We start from the raw sequence: 24844 nt of genomic DNA on the forward strand, positions 1-24844 counted from the left end.
TGTTGCATTGACGAGATCCGTTATCTCGTCAAAACGTCAATTTTCTGAATTTTGTCACGTTATCATCTCGACAACTCGTCAATTTGCAGAAAATTGTCGTTTTGTCAAGTTGGTAACTCGTCAATGCAATGTCCCTTCTACGCTTCCGTATGTAACTCCTTCAGTACCATTTACGTGTGATTTATGTCAGTTGATTATTCCAACATAGCGCCATCTTAAAGTATCCATCGCTATCCTTTTTACAGTTTGTTTAGTTAAGGTATTTACCAGCAGACGTCTTTTGTGAATATCATTCATGACGTGCATTGCTTATCGTTTACGGTTGATAGTTGTGGTCTACATAATTTACCATTCATGAAAACTTTCTGTTCAATCCGTATTTCTTTTATTCGTCTTCTTTTATACATGGATCCGCGAGACTCAAACGAATTGTTTATGATACGCGGATGGGATATATCCACAGATGTGGGTAACGTAAACATTGACCGGAAGTTTCACAAGTAGATCGTATAGACTTGTATTAAGGGCTCAGAAAATCGAAAACGCCAGTGACAACTTAGACTGGACTGTACCACATGCAGGTTTCATGTCTTTCGCACCCCTGAAGGATTATTCCTAGCTGATCGAATTTGGAACTTTATCTACTTGAATCTCTTTCTTGAATCAACGTCGAAAGAATTCATGATTTCTTAACTCAGTTTTGCTGTTCAAGCTACAAATAAGTTCAGCATTTCAGTACTTCCATGGAGTTATGGGCAAGGCGCACAGCAGAAGTACTGTGACGGGTAAGCCAGATTTTGATTTAACGTAGGCTTTCATTATGCAGTAAGATTGTTTAAGTTTGCGACGTTTGCTAGCCTAATGTAGGCTAAGCCAAGATAACAACAGTGTTCAGAAATATCCGTAGAATAAGAATATGCCTGAATCTGTTTTGAACCTTATCTAACACTTAACTCAAGGAACAAACAGCTAACTTGGTGCTAGCCTAAATTACATACATCCCTGCATAGGCCACACAGTCATTATTTATAGTTCAGAATTTCAAAATGGTCAGGTACTGGGTAGTAATACTATGGAATGAGGAATACTTCTTTCTGATTCACTGTGGTGTTGACTGAAATGTTTGCTCGCTTGCTTCTATAATAAATGTAATTGTTATATAAGCTTTGGTGCGAAAATGAATACTGTACATGCAATCCTTTGGAGATGATCTGTTCCCAAGTGCTCAGTCTGAAAGCAAATAGCAAAGTCACTATTCTGCAAAGCCAGGTTGCCTGGTGAATAAAATGACACGTTTCATTTTTTACCTTAATACCTGGTAGCCAAATTAAAATTGAGGGCATATGTGTCCTTATTCACGATTTACATGTAGCTGTTGGGGGAATTTCTGTAGGCCGTGGCTATTCTTACGACTAGTCGTAACAATTATTTATAACCTATTCTTATGACATCGGCGAATTCAAGCGCAGTAAAGTAAATACAGCAACTGCGCATGTAGTAGGGGTAACCCTAACCCTAAACACTAACCCTAACCTTAACCCTAACTGGAAATTATTGTTACTCCTAGTCGTAAAAATAGCCACGTTAAAGCAACTGCGCATGCGTATTTATAAATTATTCTTACGACTAGTTGTAAGAATAGCCACTTTGATTTTTTTTTTTTTTCTGTAACCAAATTATAGTACTGCAAATGAACATCTGTAATTACTCAACCAAAAATGTACACATCTGTTTGGAGATTTGTAGAATCCCAAAAATTGTGGATCCAGATAGGTCTGTAGGGGGGCCGTGTCATTCCACCCCCATAAGTACATTCACCATAGAAAAGTGCCATTCCGCCATGTTACTCCGATGGTGGTAAAGCACTTTTGTATGGCGGAAAGAGCACATTATTGTGGGTGCACTGTAGGGCTATATATGCACTGTATATTGCTTCACTTCACACAACCTAGGCCAGCAAAATCCACAAAATCGGTCATTTCAATCAACAATCAGAATAAGTCTTTTGAATTAACAATCAACCCCAATTAATTCAATTTATTCCACCAACTATATTTGAAGACAGTTTATCGACTGTAAGGAACTTACAATAAAACTATTCAATCAACATGTACATTAAAGACTGTGTATCTATTCCCCATTCTTGTCTTAAATAACAATTCAGTTCAACCAGCGAACTGTCAGATTTGAAGACGGTGTACCTATCCTTCCACGCGAATCAAAGAAAGTTTCACCGATACATTCCTGTGTAAAATGCATTCCTAAAGTGTACCATTCCGCCAGCTTGCGAGTCACTTCGCCCAACAACCATTTCGCCCAACTGCCATTTCGCCCAACCAGCCTGGTCATTTCGCCCAACCGCGTTGGTCATTTCGCCCAACCAGCATGGTCAGTTCGCCCAACCGTGTTGGTCATTTCGCCCAACCGTGTTGGTCATTTCGCCCAACCGTGTTGGTCATTTCGCCCAACCGTGTTGGTCATTTCGCCCAACCTTATTTTTACTAATATTCAGTCAGAATAATATTACTTTTTCTATTCCACCAGTTCAATTTGATTTATTTTGGGTAAGGTTACTTCGTAATAGGTAAATAAAGTGAGGTCCGCTCGATATCGATCGGAGTCTGAGCAGTTATTTCGGGTATAATGGGAGGATTACACTTCTTTAGGCGTTTACGCATACAATGGAAGTTATATTATTATACAAACAAAGGGGAATCGGTGTGGAATAATATAACCGTTTCTATTTCACTAGTTCAATTTGATTTATTTTGGGTTATATTATTGGTAGTTATATTATTATTATTATTTTTTGGAAGTTATAATATTATACAAACAAAGGGGAACCGTTGTGGAATAATATAACCGTTTCTATTTCACTAGTTCAATTTGATTTATTTTGGGTTATATTATTGGTAGTTATATTATTATTATTATATGGAAGTTATGTTATTATAAAAACAAAGGAGAATCGGCATGTTTGAGGAACTGAGTAGTTGTCTTTTTCTGGAGCATTAAGTGGCCCTAAGAAGAGCCGTTTGCATATTTGAGGAACTGTAGTCCATCCTCAAGATTCCTTAATATTCGGTTCGTATTCTGTAACGTTTCCTTACTAAAGTTATACAAAGAAAAGGACTTCAAGTTTCCTTAATATTCCTTAATATTCGAACGTTTACTATCAAACCTAACCCCCAACACACTGATCGGTCCTCAAGTTTCCTTAATATTCGGTTCGTATCCTGTAACTTTAACAATTCCCGAACGTTTACTTTTCAAGTATCATATTTAATCAAGGTTGGGCGAAATGACCAGGCTAGTTGGGCGAAATGTAGGGCTGGTTGGGCGAAATGACCAGGCTGGTTGGGCGAAATGACCAGGCTGGTTGGGCGAAATGACCAGGCTGGTTGGGCGAAATGACCAGGCTGGTTGGGCGAAATGGTAAGGTTGGGCGAAATGGCAGTTGGGCGAAATGGTTGTTGGGCGAAGTGTCCTGCTTCCTTCCGCCATAGGTACTGTATTGAGCCTTTCCACCACATGTGGTGGAAAGGATTCAAAACATATGGGGGAATGGTATGGCAATATGTACCTATGGCGGAATGGTATGGCAGTATGTACCTATGGCAAAAAAGTACTTAGACAAAGTTTGCAATGTTCAAAACCAAGTTTCTAAATGTACTCTACGCTATGTACAGTACAGCCCTGGTATTCATTTTGGGGGGTCACAAACCTTTATGAGTCGCCAAATATTTTGGCGGGATGGCCAAAAAACAAGTGAAAGGAAAGAATTCTGAGAAAGAATTAATCGTAGAATATCCCGCAACTCTTGAATCTGACAGATTGTCCCTTTATAAGTAAACAATGAATTGTTATTCTCAAAAAGCCCCGTGTGTGTGTGCGTTGCGGGGCATTCTCCATTGCTTCGAATACTGGTACCCTGCAGACTACATGTTCCCAGTGCAGGGTATTTGGTGATTTCATTATTTTTTTGTAAGTTTTAATGTATAATTAATACTCAAGGGAAACTGAATAATTAATGTATATTACATTTCTTTCATTGTTTAATAATTGAATTGATTAAAGGACAAGTTGGTAAGAAAAGTTAATGCCATGTATTTTGGGGTGCCAAGTAATTTGATATGCTGCTTGCAACTATAAGTTTTTTTTTTTAACTGGAAGATAATTTCTCCATCAAATTAATGTTGTGAAGTATTGACTTGATTACTGCATACATACTGTACATACTGTACACCAATGAGTACTGGGCTGAGTCGTTTGTCAGTTCATTCATGGCATATATATGGTGTTTTACTTTTGAGGGTGTTTTACTACTGAGGGCTTGAGGACCTTCAACACCTACTGTAACCTACTGTATGCTCTGCAGCAAAAGCTAAACCTGAGAATCAGTATCCTTTGGTAAGAGCAAGTGTCCTTAAAACCTACTGATCAATGCAGCACTGTACAGTGTACAGTCTACCTGTACCAGAAGGTTCTGAGTTCGATACCCAGCCGGTTCCGAGTTCGATCCCTGGCCGGGTCATAGTAAGGTGGGTGTTTCATCCCTGGAAGAGCAATCTACAGTTTTCCCCATCTGAAATGACTTTCTAAATTGAAAATATTCTCAAACTCAAATTTGAGTTAAACTGTTGAATTGGAAGCCACCCGACGTGGAAGTTGTAATCCATAGGCCCTTGCAGGTTTCACCCACATTTGTGGTCGCTTAAGTTTTGTAAAAATAACTGCTGATTAGTATTATTATTGTTCTGATTATTAATATTATTATATGATTATGATTACAAATACCAGCATGCAAAGATGGAAATCTATTCGTGAGCTGGCTGATTTTTTGATCAACCTAATTGATTATTGTTTTATGTACAGTAGAGGTCAAAGGTCATTTCAGGTCAATAGTCCCGAAAAATTTGTTAACAAGATCCAAAACAAGATCCTTCAATCGATATGATAAGTGGATCCACTTCCTTATACAATTACAGTTTGTGCATATATATAGCTCAAGGAATCATTATAAACCTCTTTTTTGAACTTCAAAGAGTGTATACAGGGGACATGTTGGGACGACTGATTTAGTTTTCACATTTTGTGAAGCAGTTTTGAATGGTTCTTATAAATACTATTTTCCTGGGTAAAAAATCTGCTATACAAGGATCTTGACTTGTATCTAGTTTATTGCGATACTTGATAAATTATTCCCTTTACATGCCCTGAGCTCATTCAATTTCCTTGTTATATTCCCCACAGCTAATAATTGTATCAATCTCACAATTTAAAAACAAGGCAGCTGTTATTTAAAAGGATGTTATAAAATGTTTGTCTTCAAAATTTTTGCAAGCAAGAGTTTTCTGTTTTTATGCCTTGATCATAAATCATAGCATTTAAAAATATTATTATACATTCACTGTAGACAAGATCAAATTCAAGAATGCTCAGGCCCATCCTCATGAATCAACTATCACAGACCAGTACAGTAATGCTATGCCTGTCATACAATACTGTACGTGTAACTTGCTGATGAATATCCGAAGACAAACTTTCGAAGCAGATTCAATGTTTCTTATTCTAAATGCCTCACTTACCAGGTGGGTTTAATGGAGAAAAGCTGTCGCAATAGAAAGAAAGAAATTTATTTTCTGTTGCCCTTATCGCGCGAACGATTTACCGTAAAATCGCTGCGACCGCCCATATATCAGCATGTTCATTACACAAAGGTACAGGTACAGTAAACATACTTGTATCATCCACCTTTTTATCCAATTCCACATAGGAATTGTCTGAAAACACCTGTTTATTCATTGTAATGGTTCAGGAAATGATATAATTTCGCAAGCTACATCGGTAAGACAGAAGAAATGTACAGTATTATTCAAGAGACTGGACCTAGCACAGACTACCTGTAGCCACGAAAGTGAAATTCGTCCTAGGCCTAACGGTCGAAAACAAAACAGAGAGATTTGATTGGCTCATGATCTGTTGGGCTGGGCTTACAATTTTGATTGAAGTTTGTTGAATCTACGGACTTGATAATAAATCTGGCGAATTTTATTCAATTCAAAATGTTTAACAACAGATAACTCATTAAAAATAATGAATATTGATATGAAAAATGCATAGAATGGTGTTATTTGCCCTGAGCTTTTAGTGCAGTAAGCTGGAAAGGTCAAAGTTTAAATTTGGCAAACACGTCCTGGGACTTAAACCAAATTTATGTGATCAATGTAAGTAATCATGTTTCAAGCCTCTTTAGTTTGGGGGAATATTCTTTTTGTTATAAACAGGGCCTCTTGGTTGCTAAATCAGCAAACAAGAATTCAATCAGGCTGTTTTAGCTGTATGTTTACAGTTATAGACTTGCAGCCCTACTGTATTCAACTTTCACATTAGAATCTTGTCAGTTGGAAAGTAAGGTAGACTGACAGTTGATGCAAATAAACAACTTTGTAGTCTTTACTAGTCCATTTATGGTAAAAAAATACACTTGAAATTTGAGACATAAATTATAATTTATAACTTACAAATCATATGATTGGTTTTCTGTTGATGATCAAATTCAAGTTTGAAGCCAAGGCCCATTTCACCTTAGATCATTGAAAAGGAGAATCTCTTAAGATTCCTGTAAAATGTAAAATTATTAAAACTTACATTTTGTACTAGCCATGACTTCATTTTACAACATCACTATTAAAGTACCCTCAAAACTGCATTCCCCTGGGGTCATGTTTGCTGATGGTCATTTTTCAGCCAGGATTTTTTGATTCAATTAGATACTTCTAGGTCAGAATGTAGTTCAAAATTTTGTTCAGAATACAGAGTTCAAAATACAGTTGTAAAGATTCTGAGACAAGATTGCAATTGAAAGAAAGAAATTTATTTTCTGTTGCCCTTATCGCGCGAACGATTTACCGTAAAATCGCTGCGACCGCCCATATATCAGCATGTTCATTACACAAATGTACAGGTACAGTAAACATACTTGTATCATCCACCTTTTTATCCAATTCCACATAGGAATTGTCTGAAAACACCTGTTTATTCATTGTAATGGTTCAGGAAATGATATAATTTCGCAAGCTACATCGGTAAGACAGAAGAAATATACAGTATTATTCAAGAGACTGGACCTAGCACAGACTACCTGTAGCCACGAAAGTGAAATTCGTCCTAGGCCTAACGGTCGAAAACAAAACAGAGAGATTTGATTGGCTCATGATCTGTTGGGCTGGGCTTACAATTTTGATTGAAGTTTGTTGAATCTACGGCCTCGATAATAAATCTGTCGAATTTAATTCAACTCAAATTGTTTAACGACAGATAACTCATTAAAAATAATGAATATTGATATGAAAAATGCATAGAATGGTGTTATTTGCCCTGAGCTTTTAGTGCAGTAAGCTGGAAAGGTCAAAGTTTAAATTTGGCAAACACGTCCTGGGACTTAAACCAAATTTATGTGATCAATGTAAGTAATCATGTTTCAAGCCTCTTTAGTTTGGACTTTGGGGGAATATTCTTTTTGTTATAAACAGGGCCCCTTGGTCGCTAAATCAGCAAACAAGAATTCAATCAGGCTGTTTTAGCTGTATGTTTACAGTTATAGACTTGCAGCCTACTGTATTCAACTTTCACATTAGAATCGTGTCAGTTGGAAAGTAAGGTAGACTGACAGTTGATGCAAATAAACAACTTTGTAGTCTTTACTAGTCCATTTATGGTAAAAAAATACACTTGAAATTTGAGACATAAATTATAATTTATAATTTACAAATCATATGATTGGTTTTCTGTTTATGATCAAATTCAAGTTTGAAGCCAAGGCCCATTTCACCTTAGATCATTGAAAAGGAGAATCTCTTAAGATTCCTGTAAATTTAAATTACTACATATATGTAAAATTATGAAAACTTACATTTTGTACTAGCGATGACTTCATTTTACAACATCACTATTAAAGTACCCTCAAAACTGCATTCCCTTGGGGTCATGTTTGCAGATGGTCATTTTCTAGCCAGGATTTTTTTTTCAATTAGATACTTCTAGGTCAGAATGTAGTTCAATATTTTGTTCAGAATACAGAGTTCAAAATACAGTTGTAAAGATTCTGAGACAAGATTGCAAAAAAGGTATTCTCCATCTCTCACAGTATTTTAACATGAGTTAAAGTTTCCAATGTCCGCCAACTAACTCTGACAACAGCTGACTATATCATGGGTGGTCACTAAATTTTATTATAATGGGCAATAACAAATGTACCTAGTATAAAATTGGACCCTCCCTCTCCGTACACATAATATATGAATTAATCGATTGATTGGTTGGTTGATTGATAATATATTCATGATGTGAAGTTGAAAGAAAGCAATTACTACTTAATTTCCTCCTTCAACTCAAAGAGCAACCAGATTGATTTATAAGATACTGTTCAAGTGTACTGTATGTATGAAAGAACAAAAAATGTATATGTGTTGATTCACTTAAACTGTATGTGCAGAAGTAGGCCATACATTTGTATGTGATGTCCTGTTAAGTTTGTGTTCAGAAAAGTTCCCTGTAAATGTACAAAGGTTCTCATTGTGTATTTGACTGATACACACAGTTGATTGGTTTTGCAATATATTCACTGTTCAAGATACTGTAAGGTAAACCACTTCCTCATGAATCCATTGAGGTTTTAGATTATTTCAAGCAAGGGTGAATGAACTGGTGGTGGTTGCTTCCAAATAAATGTGACCTGAAATGACCTTATTGTCAGTCAGTTGCCTGTGGAACCTACAGGTGGTCAAAACAAGACCTGCAACCCTGCTACTTTGGGTTTTGTAAACATAGAGATATTACCCATTGCTCTGGTTTTCAAGGAAAAATAGCCCAAAGGGAAATAATGACCTTTTAAGATGAGAATTTATGAGCCATTGTTGAAAAAAAGGGGGGTAAAGTTGGGTACTGAAGGTCAAAACTATGGAAAGACTGGAGTGATTATCATTCATTTTTCATGAGGTCTGAGTACTGTTTGCTGGATTCTGTAAGCTTACAGTAGTTCTAATAATATTAGGCTACATGAGAGTCTCAGAACATGCTAGGATATAGATCATGAGTTTAAGTGATTATGTGCGTTTCGAAAAAGGAAGTACATAGTATAATGCTTGATGTTTAGGTTTTCCTTGTTTTTAAATATGCCGTACCACCGGTGTTGTTCAATGGATGAAATACGGCATTTGAACATGACAGTGATAATTAACTAATGGAAACGGCTTAAGAACAGTTAAATTTTAAAGCAGTCAGTCTACAGACTAAATTACATAAATTTAGGTGGTTTTACACATTTTGCGCTGTGAGTTCTTCGGAAGATTTTGCGCCTTATAAGTACCAATTATTATTATATATTGGTTATTATATATGGTGATATATGCACACTTAACTGCACATGAGGGAACATATACTCATCTGTAAATTATGTGATCTATTACAGCCTGATACATCAGAAGGGGGGAATTCCGCGAGACCGAAGGTCCGCGAGACCGAAAGTCCGCAAGAACGAAATTAAAAAAAAGGTCCGCGAGACCGAAATTAAAGAAAGGTCCGCGAGACCGAAATTAAAAAAAGGTCCGCGAGACCGAAATTAAAAAATGGTCCGCGAGACCGAAGGTCCGTGAGACCGAAACTATTACTAGGACCCACGACATCGACGTAGCCAGAAATTTAAAGCGGGGCACATTTCGAGATTGATATGGGGGGGGGCTCTCTGTTGAGATTTTTTTGAACAATTGAAGGTCCTTAGATGCGATCTGGTGCAATGTTTTGCCAGTTTCATCATTATCATACTGTATGATATCATATTATCAGCAGATTTTGTTTCCTGTTTGAATTCTTTTACATGTTCTTTTACATATTATATCAGAAATACAAACATAGTTCTCTTTTATAATTTCTCCAGTAGGATGACTCTTGTTTATTGTCCAATGTCTGAACTTTAAAGCAGCATTTTGCGTCTTTCTCTTTTTGTTTTTTTCTCAACCTCACTGAATCCACGATGCCATAAAGACATACATAACTAGCTTATCTATTCAAATCTTACTTCAAATGGTGGCATAAAAGTCCAAAAATTTAAAACTTTCAACTGTTTTGTTTTTCTCAAAGATATTTTTTCGTTGGGATCCAAATAAACCTCGCCCATAATATGAATATTTAAAAGCTACGAACGTCATTGGCCAATACGTAATACAACACTATGCTTGAAATGTGTATGATTGTCTATGGCAGTTGTACCAGGGAGTTGTTAGAGTCCAGCTCGGTTGTAATAAGTTACAAACTCGACGTTCATTGCCAACAGCCTATTGTTGATAGTTGTTAACATTGGCGGCGATATCAAGCAAACCCGAATCTGATTAATATTCTCAACATGCGAAAAATGTTGATCGGCGTCCTGGGGAGAGTAGTGATGTATACAGGGTCTTGAGACATGGTGGGGGTGGGTGGGTAGGTAGGAGGGGGGACTCGTAAGCCTACGGAAGAATTTCACTTTAGGAAGGGGGGCATGACAATCTTTGCCCAAAATTTCCAAAACCTTGCCCGAAAAATGGAAGCGTCACCATAGGTTGACGCTACGGGTATTTCTTGAAAATAAGCATTTTTGTGTGTTTGTGCTACAAAATGTACAAATGTTCAGAAGTTAAATTATTTTAAAATTTATTATGAGGAAATTGTCTCAACTGTTACGGGCTAGAGGTTAAAAGTTGACCCCTAATTAACTTCGGTCTCGCGGACCTTCTTTTAATTTCGGTCTCGCGGACCTTTTTTTTAATTTCAGTCTCGGGGACCTTTTTTAATTTCGGTCTCGCGGACCTTTTTTTAATTTTGGTCTCGCGGACCTTTTTTTAATTTCGGTCTCGCGGACCTTTTTTTAATTTCGGTCTCGCAGACCTTTCTTTAATTTCGGTCTCGCGGACCGTTTTTTAATTTCAGTCTCGCGGACCTCCGGTCTCGCAGACCTTTTTAATTTCGGTCTCGCGGACCTTCGGTCTCGCAGACCTTTTTCTATTTTCGGTCTCGCGGACCTTCGGTCTCGCGGACCTTCGGTCTCGCGGACCTTCTGTCTCGTGGACTGTAATCATCAGAAGATACTAGTAACTTATTGATGCTGTTAGCTACAAAGAAAATAATTACAGATAATGTCCAGGTTTTCAACAGCATTCAGATCATAATTATTACTAACAAAGAAGGATTAGGATAGTTTTTAATATAACATTCAAATTTATGTAATAACGTTCGCTATTGTTTACACTAGTACTAAGAAAATTCAGGGTTTGTTATGAAAGTAGATAAAAAGCTCACTCTTGGATCATATTTACTCCATATTCATAAATGACTCTAAATTAAGGTCAGCAGGTTTCACCTGCTGACCCAACAGAGGATAAAACAAAGCTACTGTAGCAGTTACAATTATGTGTACCACACCCATATATATGTACTTAGATCTTAATTTCGTAGAGGTGTGAATTCTATGGACAGCTTTAAAAGTGAACTACTTACTAAAGTCTAAACATCTTCTGCATGAAGGCATTTCTGTTTGTTTTTTTAACATGTATGTTAACATGGAACGTGTCATATACAACTACAGTATGATACATGAACATGGTATTGGGTGTTATACACGCAGTAGTGCAAAAACTGATCTACGGTACTACATACATTGTACAGTAGTAACTGTTACCGCAGTGGATGCAACCCTCTCTACCAACCAGTTCTTGATAACAATCAGCAAGTCACATGTGGATCTACTTACATGTATAGCATAGATCACAAGATTCTTACTTGTAACATAGCCATCAGGATAGCTCCTTTTTGGTGTAAATAATGAAAATTCTTAACCATTCCTAATTCAGTAGGATTTATTGTTGCAATCATTTTATGCTTTTCCTTTTGTTTTTTTCTGAAAAGTAAAACACAAAGAAAATGTATAAAACATGGATCTGGGGTGGAGGGGAGGGGGGAGGAGGGGGATGGATGTCATGCTTTCTGATTAGGTGACAGTTTTTAAACTCAGTTTGTGGACCTGATTTACATCTGGAGAGTTTGGCAAGAGGCATATAAGGTGTAACCTGTACGTAGATGCAAGTAATCATACTATAGTAATGCCACTGGTGCTATATATGAGCTGCATTGTATCTTTATTGTATTTCTTTCACAATTTCCTTGACATACCCCTTTATAGAGGGAGGGGCATATTTACGTGCCCCATTGCCCTATGCTGTGTGAAGATCAACACTTATCCCAGATGATGATAGGTTTGTGAGCTACTTATAATAGCTACCTGTAAAACCTTCATTGAAAATATATATTGAATGGGGGGTCAGGAGGGTGATGTTTCTTTATGGTAGTTATCACAACAGAAGGTGACCCTACCTGAACCCCAATAACTTATAGGGCCAGTTATATATGGATGACTGCTTTTATGTGATCCTGGCATTTCTCAGCAGGAAGGTTTTGTTTCCTCCCACTGAATGTTAGAAACAAATTGTATTTTATAGGGCAATACTGTAGTTCTTCTAGAATTATTGAACTTAGGACTTTTGTTAAATGTTTAGTATCTATACAGTATGCATGTATTTTTCATTGGCAATTTTATTTTTATTTAGTACTTCCATACTATCTGGACACTCCGTTGTTGTCATGACAGTAGAAAATTACTGTTTAAGACATTTTCTCAATATCTTGACTACCATGCCTCATCCTTTCCTCAACTGTCTCCTGCCTGGTTTTCCAGCAGAAAAATTAGTAATTAAAATGTAAATTAAATGTATATATATATTTCATAAAAATTTGACTGCCCGGGATGGATTAAAACATAAAGTAACATCCAAATGTCTTACTACTTCTTAGGAAAAGGGTTTAGCAAACTGACAATGTGTAGGTGATCATTTTAATCTAATTTTCCTCCCCCTCTTTCTTGTTTTCTGTAAACTGCTCTGCCATTTACAGAAAACTTAACATGTATACTGAAGAAGCATGTAGCATATATACTGTAGTGTGTACACACATGGTACAGCAATAACACACGTACTGTAGGAGTACTGCATTATATCTGCCCTCCCACTGTTCAATAATTCACTGCTTTAGTGTTTGTATACTCATCTAATCCAGGCTGCAAGAGGAGTTCTTTATTTATTAATTTGGGTGGTTAGAGCTTCTGATCAATGGGATGCATTTCTCTCATTCCTCCAGGAGGCACATACATCCTCAGCGGCTGTGTCAATGCACGATTCTGGAATTCCTCAGAGGAGAGTCTTTGGAGGCAAGAAGCATCAGCAGCTGCGGGAGGAGGAGGAGGAGGAGGAGGAGGGGGAGGAGTCAGCACAACGAGAGGCAGTGAAACAAGACAACACAGGGAAGAAGTTGATGTAAGCAAAGAGATGATAAATCACTTTAATTCTAGGTCTTCAATGCATACTAAGAAAAACGTACAACTGTTGATAACCAGCCAGAGCTCAAGCCCACCCGAAATTGTTTGCTCAAAGCTTGTGACTTACTAGAACCTGACCATCCAGTGACATGGTAGAGAGCCATGGTAGAGTAGATGTGGTAGAGTAGAGCGATGGTAGAGTAGATGAAGGCCGTGGCAATAGAAGCAATGAAACCCAGCATCTAGGGAGTTGTGGGATTGAGCCCTGGCTGGCCAAAGTAAGGTTTTAAGATTTCTGTCAGGAGAAGTTCACAGTTTCCCATCTGAAATGGTCTTCCAAATGGTAGAAAATCCAAAATGAACTAATATATGTTGTAATTCAGATAGCCATCTGACATTAGGTTTAATATATAAGCCGTTTGGCATGTCCAACATGAATATGTGGCCATTCAGTGTCCTAAAGTAACTGCCTTTCCAGCCAGATATTACCATCAAACTGTGAGCTATATGTGTAAGGTTTTTTTTCACATCAACCAGGTGGGACAAGTATTCCAAAGTTAGTACCACTCTGAAGTCTGTACTTTACACTTGAACAATTCCAAACTTTTATAGTTTTATAGGGAAAGTATTTTCAATATTACTCTTGTGACTTGAAAGAACCATAATACCTGTAATAGAAGCATTTGTCCCCATTTGGTGGCTGAAATTTAAACCAAGTATTTGTTCTGGTGTACACTTATGGCCATTGTGTATTGTGTTTATTAAAGGCCAGTGCAGTTTCAATTTTTATGAATAACATGTGTTCTCCTATGAGTCAGTGAAATGTAGATTTGAACAGACTATAAGAGCCCAGTTTTATATTACCAAATTTACATCTTTTTAATTTCACCTTTTTTTCCCTCTAAATATTGCAAGTTATGCACTGTTTATAATTGAAATATTCCGTCTTGAAAAAGCAAGCTTACTAAACATGGTACAGTAGTATGTATAATACTACAACTACATCAGATAAATCAGTGTTCAAACTTTGCCGTGCAATTTACTTGTACCGAAGCGAGAGAAAAAATCTGCGTTGAAAGATTTCCGATTATATTACAGCGCCCGGACTTTGTGGCAACACTGTTGACATGTACTGTAGATAAGTAAAGGAATTGATGCATTAACCGCTGACAGTTTATATGTGTGTGTTTCTCTTATGCGTTGTATTCTCTAGCTTCCCTCTGCTCTTTAAAGTCTGAGCATCCTCCCGATGGAAGGGTTTTATGCTCTTGACCCTGGCAGGATAAGTGAGAATAATGATGGCTATAAAACAATATATTGGAAACAACTTTTCCAGCTATGATGCCATTGCAAAAGCCTGTAAATTTTGTTTCCAATAAAACCTGTCTAAGGTGACACAGTGAAGCGTATACCACAGCACACTAGTCAGCTGCATGATTATATTAAATATTAGCTCAAGCTGCTACCCAGGCTGTACATACATGTGTAGACCTAGAAGAAATCATATTGGCTGTGCACTAGTATATGAAATAAGAACTTCCTTCGCACATGTATAACAACTCTATTTCAACTACTGTACAGTAGATTTTTAGGGTGCCATATTACTGACATATAAATCCATATTGGTTCATTTTGGCTTCATTTCATTCAATGACCGCTCTTTCGAAGTCAAGTAATAGCCAGAAGTTTCAAAGTCTGCTAGATTCTCTTCAAGATAGATCTTAACCATACAAGACATATTATTGCACTGTACAGCATATACAGTATATACTGCACATGTATGTGTGTATGTACATGCTTACTTTATCATGAATCTCTAAGTTTTTGTTTATGCTCAGACAAAGTTACAACACAGACACAATTTGCATTAATCATAATGCAACCAGAGGCAACGTTGATGTATGCATCTATGTCAGTAGAATGAACATGTAAAAAGAATCATGTCTAGGGGGTCAGAGGTCAGGCAAAAGACAACCAAGAATTGGTACCAAGAAAGGTCATGTGATGAAGCTTGATGCCTAGTGACTGGTTTACAGCACAATAGGCAGTGAGCTGTGGAAGTATTTATATATCTCAGTTGTTATGTTTTTCTACTGATAAGTATTGATCAGCTGACAGCTCGGCAATTTATCACTTTTATTCCTCATTGGACTTCTTGCTGTACTTTGAAGCAAGCTTCATGTCCCATGTTAAGGAAGCCTTCATTCACCAATTATATACTACAGAGTTCCAAGGTCCCATTTCCAATCTCACTTTTGCTATATATAATGCCCTATTGATGACATGCAGAGCTGCCTGACAGAAGTACTTTGATTGGAACAAAGAAATGAACAAACTTAAGATTCTTAACCAAACTGTGGAGCTTGCACTTTTAGGCAGAAGTATTCAAAACATGACCATGAACTGTGGAGTGACCATAATGGTAAATTAAAAAAGAGTTTGCAAACTGCGCTGGGAAACCAAATCTCTCAGTCCTTGCATAACCACAGGTTTTTGTATGTATGTGTTTTGTATCGTTATCACTGACCCGTGAAATGAGTACGCTTATAAAATGGCCCTTCTTAATTTCACCAGACTAAGACGGTCTGCTTTCCAATGAATTGCACAGTATTTCCATGTAGAGAAGAATCTCCCTTTAAGAAGTGTTAAGAGCCATATAAAGCCTAGTCAATAGGGCTGCACTGGCACTGCTACCACAATGCCAACACAATAGGACACTTCTGCTGTTGAATAGCATTCCATAATAGGCTAGATTAGCTGTGTTAAGAATAAACCATTTGGCACTCTTCCCTGCAGTCCATTTTTCAATGTACTCAATTCCTGTTTCAGGGAGCAAATCTGCCTCTCAAATGAAGTGTATTGTTATCCTCTTCCAGCTCAGTAAGGACTTCTATTATTATGCTGGCCTGAGCTCTTCTTTTGTCAGCACAAATGAGATTTTCTATGAATAAGGAGGTCAAACAAAAGATCGCTGTCAGAGTTGGTTACACTTTTTGTCCACACCTGGAGGATGGCCTCTCCCATTGGAGGAGATCTTAAAGGAATGTGGAATATACTGTATATTCAGTGTAGATAGTATATCTTCCCTATATCGGAAGGGACTTGTGATTCCTCACTTAAACATATACAGTAACAATAGCCATCATCACATGTATGATTACAGTCACAGTGTACTGAATGTAGAGGTGAAATGAATTAAGAATGGATCAAGTTGATTGGTTTTCATTAGTGTTTACAATGGTCCAAAAATTGGGAACCGGGTACCCGAGGGCCGTTACCCGTCGGGTATCCGGGTACCCGGAAAAAAAATTGTTCGACCCTCGTGTATCACGATTTTCAAGAAACTACATATTGGATGCTGTAATAAATGCATTATATTCTCTACTGACAATGTTTTCATGTTCAAATACGTAGGTGTAAGATAAGGTATAAAACCTTCCTCAATAATTTTTATTTGCTTTTGTTTCTTTCATTAACTTGTTAATAAATTAATAATTTAATTATAATTAGCATTTCTACTAACATCGCACTGCCGCCGCTGCTTATGCTTGCTCGTGCACGTCTATTGGATCAAACCATATAAATATCCAATTTAGCTCTTAAACAGTTGTTACTACTATTACTATCTATTATGCAGGCCCAGGGTTCGCATTAGCCGCGCGATTCGCGCAATTTGATCGCATTTGGAATAAACGATTAGTACAAAGCCACTTGCGATTACTATTTTTGGTTCCTTGCTTTAGCAAAAGGAACCTATGCAGTCAGGTTGGCGTGTGTGTGTATGTATGTATGTATGTGTGTGTGTGTGTCTGTGACACTTGCTTGGGTACGCTCTATCTCAATAAGGGAATGTTGGATTGAGGCCAAACTTGGACTATAGATCCGCCATATGGAGAAGGTGTGCCCTATTGTTTTTGGTGCCCACAAAGGTCAGTTATGGTCCAAAAACCGAAAATATTAAATCTGCAATAACTCCCAGTGCCAATGTGCGACAAGATTGATATTTTGGGACAAGTTGTGAACTGGTTAGGGGAGCATTTTCAAACTTAACGGTCATGTGATCCGAGGTCACCAAAGGTCAATTAATGATAAAAAACTAGTATTTTTGCAATAACTTGAGAACGAAATGTCTGTTAGGGTTGGGAGTTGCCTCAATGTAATCCAATTGTGGACCCGCATCTGGGTGACCCTTGACCTCAATTTGACCTCTGGTGACCTTTTCGTGTTTTTGGGATTTTTACAGTTTCGATGCTATTTTCAGATGTCAAAGGTACCTTCTGATCATAAATGTCAATAGGTTGACCCCGTGTGACCTTTATGTGCGAAGTTATATGGGGTCAAAGTTTTTCGGTCGGATTTAGGATGGTTGTACAGACTTTTCGTTTTGTTTTTTGGAATCAGGAGAATAAACTACATCTGAAACCAAGGTCAAAAGGTCAAAGGTCACATTAGAAAAAATGTGCTTATTTTGGGAGGAAACGAGCAAAAAAGAAAATGTTTGGTTTTGATGCTAGATTTGGATATCAAAGGTACCTTCCGATCAAAAATGTCAATTGGTTGACACCCGTGTGACCTTCGTGTGCTAAGTTATACGAGGTCAAAGTTAATTTTCACACATTTAATGCAACATCTCCCAGTTCCAAGGTGTGACATGGCTGATATTTTTGGACAAGTTGCAAATGGTATAGGGGAATATTTTCAAACTTACCGGTCATGTGATCCGAGGTCACCAAAGGTCAATTAATGTCAAAAAACTAGTATTTTGGGGGGAGAAAATGGGCAAAGAAAAAAATGTTTGAATTTTTATAGTTTGATGCTCTAATTTAGGTCTCATCAATCAAAAATGTCAATAAGTTGACCCAAGGTGACCTTTGTATGTTAAGTTATATGAGGTCAAAGTTAATTTTCAGACATTTAGTGTAATAACTCCCAGTGCCAAGGTGTTACACAGTTGATATTTTGAGACAAGTTGCAAATGGTATAGGGGAATATTTTCAAACTTAACGATCATGTGATCCGAGGTCACCAAAGGTCAATTAATGATAAAAAACTAGTATTTTTTGCGAAAACTTGAGAACAAATTGTCCGTTAGGGTTGGGAGTTGCTTCAATGTAATCCAATTGTCGACCCGCATCTGGGTGACCCTTGACCTCAATTTGACCTCTGGTGACCTTTGTAGTGTTTTGTGGATTTTTACAGTTTTGATGCTATTTTCAGATGTTAAAGGTAACTTCTGATCATAAATGTCAATAGGTTGACCCCTGTGTGACCTTCGTGTGCGAAGTTATATGAGGTCAAAGTTAATTTTCAGACATTTAATGCAATAACTCCCAGTTCCAAGGTGTGACAAGGTTGATATTTTTGGAGTAGTTGCAAATGGTATAGGGGAATATTTTCAAACTTAACGGTCATGTGATACAAGGTCACCAAAGGTCAATTAATGATAAAAAACTAGTATTTTTGCGACAACTTAAGAACAAATTGTCCGTTAGGGTTGGGAGTTGCTCCAATGTAATCCAATTGTCGACCCGCATCTGGGTGACCCTTGACCTCAATTTGACCTCTGGTGACCTTTTCGTGTTTTGTGGATTTTTACAGTTTCGATGCTATTTTCAGATGTTAAAGGTACCTTCTGATCATAAATGTCAATGGGTTGACCCCCATTTGACCTTCGTGTGCGAAGTTATTTGAGGTCAAAGTTAATTTTCACACATTTAATGCAATAACTCCCAGTGCCAAGGTGTGACAAGGTTGATTTTTTTGGACAAGTTGCAAATGGTATAGGGGAATATTTTCAAACTTAACGGTCATGTGATCCAAGGTCACCAAAGGTCAGCTAATGTTAAAAAAGTAGTATTATGGGGGGAGAAAATGGGCAAAGAAAAAATGTTTGAATTTTTACAGTCATGCTCTATTTAGGTCTCACCGATCAAAAATGTCAATTGGTTGACATCCGGGTGACCTTTGTGTGTGAAGTTACATACAAGTTCAAAAGTTAATTTTTTGACATTTAATGCAATTAAATCTCAATGCCAAGGTGTGACATGGTTGATATTTTGGGACAAGTTGTGAATGGGGTGGTGGAACATTTTGAAACTTCAAGGTCATGTCATCTGAGGTCACCATTGTTATCATATCTGTTGACATGCTTGTAGGTCTCTTATATTTCTTACATTTTCGACGCCATATTTAGATCTCAAAAGTGCCTTTTGATATAAAATCCGATCACATTTTGTGATCACAAAAGTGTTGGCTATAGTGTTGGTTACTTTATGGGAACATGTAGGACAATTACTTGGACTATATCAGCCCAATCTTGCTTGATAATATGATGTGTATTGTCATATACCCCAAGCAAGGAACCACAGTGCCCTTGGGCTCTTGTTTAGTTATCCCGTCTATAATCCATTAACATCTCGTAAAATACCTTGTCAGCCTTTCCTTCTATGAAATAAACGAATGAATGAATAATCATTTCTTCCAAATGGTAGCCTAACACCACACTAAGGCAATGAGAAATCTAGCTAAGCCTAACCATCTGTTTATTTGCTGGAGTTGTGACGCAGTTATAAGACATCCATGGAATACTTTCGTTATTGCTGTTACGTTCGACCACATGGTTGCCTAACACCACACTAAGTCAATGGGGGTAATCTAGCCTAGCCATCTGTTTATTAGCTGAAATTGTGACGCAGTTATAAGATATTCATCGAAAGCTTTCGTTATTGCTGTTATCTTCGACCACATGGTAGCCTAACAACACACTAAGTCAATGGGAAATCTGCCTACAGGTAACCATCGGTTTGCATTTTTTTTTAAAACAATCACACTTTGCGTAGGATTCGGGTAATAAATTAGGAACCGGTAGAATCGCGACGGGCGGGTACCTTCGTTATTGCTGTTATCTTAGACCACATTGTAGCCTAACACCACACTAGTTCAATGGGAAATCTGCCTAACTCTGTCGGTTTGCCAATTTTTTTTTTTTTTTTTAAATCACACTGCGTAGGATTCGGGTAATAAATTAGGAACCGGGTAGTAATGCGTCGGGCGGGTACCCGGGTACCCGGATAACCCGTGCAAACACTAGTTTTCATCTCCAGACCTCTATCTGAAGTAACTTTTCGTAAAATGTAATTTTTAATCTTTCCTTACCTGATTTCACACTATTAAATTCACTTTTTCCCATTCATCAGGTCTATAAATGTGGTAACATGGTGACATAATTTGAAAGTGATAATTTGAGAGAGAACGGCCTTTTTGAATTGAATTTAAAGCAATTCTTTGATTATAAATCTTTGTGAACTATGTGATATAGCCAAACTATATAGCATTCTGGATAATGGTTTTTGCTAAATGCACTTGTGAAAGTTGCTTATGAGGCCAATGTTGCAAAAGATCTTAAATTAAATGAACAAATGGAACTTTGCCAACTTTTTACACATAAGGAATGAGTCTGTGTGAGGAAGAGTCCAAAGAAACGGTAAGTAGGATGAAATCGGGGAATAGTTTAGATTTTCAAATTTTGAAGAGCAGTTTTTTTCCTAAACACTCTGTTTTCTGTGTATACTGCTAATCTTTGCACATGTATGTATCTAACAATTTGAACCATCTTATGAAGAAGCATTTTGCGATGCTATACTGGACAAATGCTTTCCTTATTACTGTGACTGTTAGTAGCCCTACTGAAATAAACTATGTAGTTTATTTTAACTGGAATTGTGGTCATTTGTACAGTTCCTTAACAAAGTCAGTACCTTATCAGTGTTGAGGACTTACAAAAGGAGAGTTTTACTGCTCACCAAGCTGTTTGTTGACCATCAACCAATAAACTATTTTATCTGGCTAATAGCGTATGTGGTCAAACTTCATCAGTGTTCCTGCTCAACAAATGCACACTGATGGGAAACACCTGCTTAACAAAGAGAACTGGTGTGAATCTATAAACCTTAGAGAGAACCCTGAACTGAATTTTTAGCTTGTACAGTTCAATAGCTAGATTGTGGGTTGAAGTAGAAACAATTTATACTTACCATAATTGATGGTTAAAGGAAAGATTATTGATGCCTAGAAACTACGTTGCTCCTTTTATCGACCAAAATTGTTCAAGGAATGATGTAAAAACTTAGTTAAAAAACGGTTTACACATGAAACAATGACTTACTACAAAATTTGTAGGACACAATTTTGGGCAACTCTTTAATTAGGGTTGTAAGTTGTAACCACTTACTTTAGATATGTCTGTTAGGTAGAATATGTGTGAATAAAAATTACATGATTTGGTAAGGGACTCAGAGTGTCACAGCCTACAGGTTTACAAGACTGCAGCTCTGAATAATTATCCCATAGTATCACGACCACAGTATAGTGTGTATTCAGTTTTCATCTGGGAAATTTCTCTGCAGAACCATAGCACAATTATTTTCTACATTTGACAGAATACAACGCAAATGTGTTGAACACACTGGACATATAGTTTTATCAACTGTTTTACATAGTAATTAATGTTAGTAAACCCACTGGAAATGATGGGTCAAGGTCCACTTTACATGGGTTTCACTTGAATTTGAGATGTTTATTTGAAATATTAATTTCTGTTCCCCCTCTGTCGGTCGGTTGAATCTTATCGATTCGGTAGGTGGGATGTTCGTTCTAGCCTAATCTTGTTATTTGGTATCGTTACAAACCTTGTTATATCTATCTCTAACCATTATATTTGAGATCTCCTCCGTAAGTAGGAGATATTTTTGCAGATTGAAATCAATTGAATTTCAGAAAAACTGCAGGGCGTCTCATCGTGCCCGTTCAATGAGGAATATAAGCCGCGAAAACGGTTTCCTATTGATCCGTCTGACCCTCAATTAGAAGGGAAACCAATTTGAGGTGGTTTGTGATGTCCCAAGTCTAATAGAATCACAATTACCTGCTAAGAACGCCCACAGGGAGATGGAAACTCAAACCTGACTCACACACCAGTGGTACGAGGAGAAGAACGAAAAAACTTAAAAGTTGTTAGGGTCGGTGTAGAATATATATTTTCTTCTTCTTCTTCTTTTTTTTGTCACGGTACTGAGGCATGTAAGGGAATGATGTTGCATGCATTGAACATTCCTTTGGGGGTAGTAGGATGATTAACTGTGGACAGTCATAACTAGGTCCTTAAGCTTGAATTTTTTTTTTAAATTTTTACCCCTGGCTATGCATCGAAATTTGTTTGTACGGCTTGAACTTGTTATAGGATAGGAAATATATTGGATTTGCCGTTGATAATTTTGGTGCATATGATTCCATGAGAGTCTAGTGGGAGATGTATTACCTTAGGGTCTTGTCACATTTGAGCATCACCGTACTTAGAGAGGGGGGGGGGGGAAGACATGATTCACATGACACGATGAATTAATGAACAGAGTTCTACTTGAATGTACATTATAACCTGTAAGTCTGTGACTCATAATTACATCTCTTGTTATTAATATGAAAGGAAACGTATTGATTAATGGATGCTGTAGACTCGTATGATTGATGCGTCCAAAGAACAAAGAAACATGAGCACTGTAAGAGCTTCTTCATTCAGAAATTTGGTCGGAGCTGTTCATGGAAGCAAATCTGTACAGCAGTACAGCAGGGTATCACTTTGTTATACATGATGTTTATAGGTTATAACAGCAAAGCTGGTGAGCTACATATAATTGACTGATGCCAATATATTTTAAATATCCATCAATCAGACTTACCCATGATACCCATCTATTCATTCTACCTTTGTTCATTCACCCATCCATTTATTCATCTATATATCCATCCTTCCCTTAATTCATTCGTCCTTTCAATTCATTCCTATGATTAATCTATTCATCCATCCTGGCAATATTTCCATTCACTCACAGATTCATCCATTCATTGATTTCATCCATCCATCCATTAATACTTATAGCAGTCTACCCATGAATTGATGCATGCATTAATCTGTTCATCCATCCTGGCAATCTATCCATTCACTCACAGATTCATCTATTCATTGATTCCATCCATTCATACAGCAGTCTACCCATGATTCATGCATTTATGAAATATTATTATATTATTATTATTAACCTATCCATCCATCCGGGCATTATATCCATTCACAGATTCATCCACTCATTTATTTCATCCATCCATCCATTCATACAGCAGTCTACCCATGATTCATGCATTTATGTTATATTAATAATAAATATTATTATATTATTATTATTAACCTATCCATCCATCCGGGCATAATATCCATTCACAGATTCATCCACTCATTTATTTCATCCATCCATCCATTCATACAGCAGTCTACCCATGATTCATGCATTTATGTTATATTAATAATAAATATTAATATATTATTATTATTAACCTATCCATCCATCCGGGCATTATATCCATTCACAGATTCATCCACTCATTTATTTCATCCATCCATCCATTCATACAGCAGTCTACCCATGATTCATGCATTTATGTTATATTAATAATAAATATTATTATATTATTATTATTAACCTATCCATCCATCCGGGCATTATATCCATTCACAGATTCATCCATTCATTTATTTCATCCATCCATTCATTCATACAGCAGTCTACCCATGATTCATGCATTTATGTTATATTAATAATAAATATTATTATATTATTATTATTAACCTATCCATCCATCCGGGCATTATATCCATTCACAGATTCATCCATTCATTTATTTCATCCATCCATTCATTCATACATATAGCAGTCTACCCATGATGCATCCATCCTTCTGTGAATCAATCCCTTCTGTCTTTCAAGAAGTTTTGATGAAATGTTTGACCTAGTTTTGCTTTCGACACAAATTTGGGATGTTTAGGATATTAAAGCAAAAATACATGGTACTGTAGGACCATTGTTGGAAATGGCAACAAAAGTACTTTTTCTGCCACCGAAGTGCTCAAATAAGTGAATGTTTACTGTACAGTTAAATAGTATCATCTAGGACACTCACAAATTTGACTGAATCATCATACATACATGCATATTGAAACACAATATCTACTGTTCATGAAAGACACATTGTAACAAGCAGGACTGGATTCGATAAGCTCCCCTCAGATTTAAAATCAGGTTAATTTAATTTATATGAATAGATAACCAGGGTTTGGTTTCTTCCGGAAGAAACCTATTTCTTCCGGGGACGTGGAAGAAACTGGAAGAAACCTGTTTCTTCCAGGTTTCTTCCAGTTTCTTCCGGAAGAAACTGGAAGAAACTGTGAAAATTGGCATATACGCAGCACAACCCACATACATGATAAAGAGACAAATAGTTTACCACCATCTGACTGAAATACATACCATTGAAACCATCAAAATATGATATTTTTGTTTTGATTATAATTTTGGGTTGCTTTCTACACCAAAAGATGTTTTCTTTATATCA

General features: G+C 37.0%; 1 protein-coding gene across 4 annotated transcripts in view; it reads left to right on the top strand.

The window, feature by feature from the left end:
* Positions 1-252: 252 nt before the first annotated feature.
* Positions 253-24844, top strand: part of LOC139962712 (uncharacterized) — a 52873-nt gene continuing 28281 nt past the window's right edge. For 2 of the 4 annotated variants that reach the window (XM_071962961.1, XM_071962970.1), the window contains exon 1: positions 20838-20885. In XM_071962961.1, the coding sequence (XP_071819062.1) occupies positions 20853-20885 (33 nt within the window). In that variant the 5' untranslated portion in view covers positions 20838-20852. Of the gene's footprint in view, positions 786-13224; positions 13401-20837; positions 20886-24844 lie in introns of those variants that run through there. The other 2 variants (XM_071962947.1, XM_071962952.1) reach the window with 2 other exon arrangements.

Source organism: Apostichopus japonicus, chromosome 3, assembly GCF_037975245.1.
Source record: "Apostichopus japonicus isolate 1M-3 chromosome 3, ASM3797524v1, whole genome shotgun sequence".
Taxonomy (NCBI): domain Eukaryota; kingdom Metazoa; phylum Echinodermata; class Holothuroidea; order Aspidochirotida; family Stichopodidae; genus Apostichopus; species Apostichopus japonicus.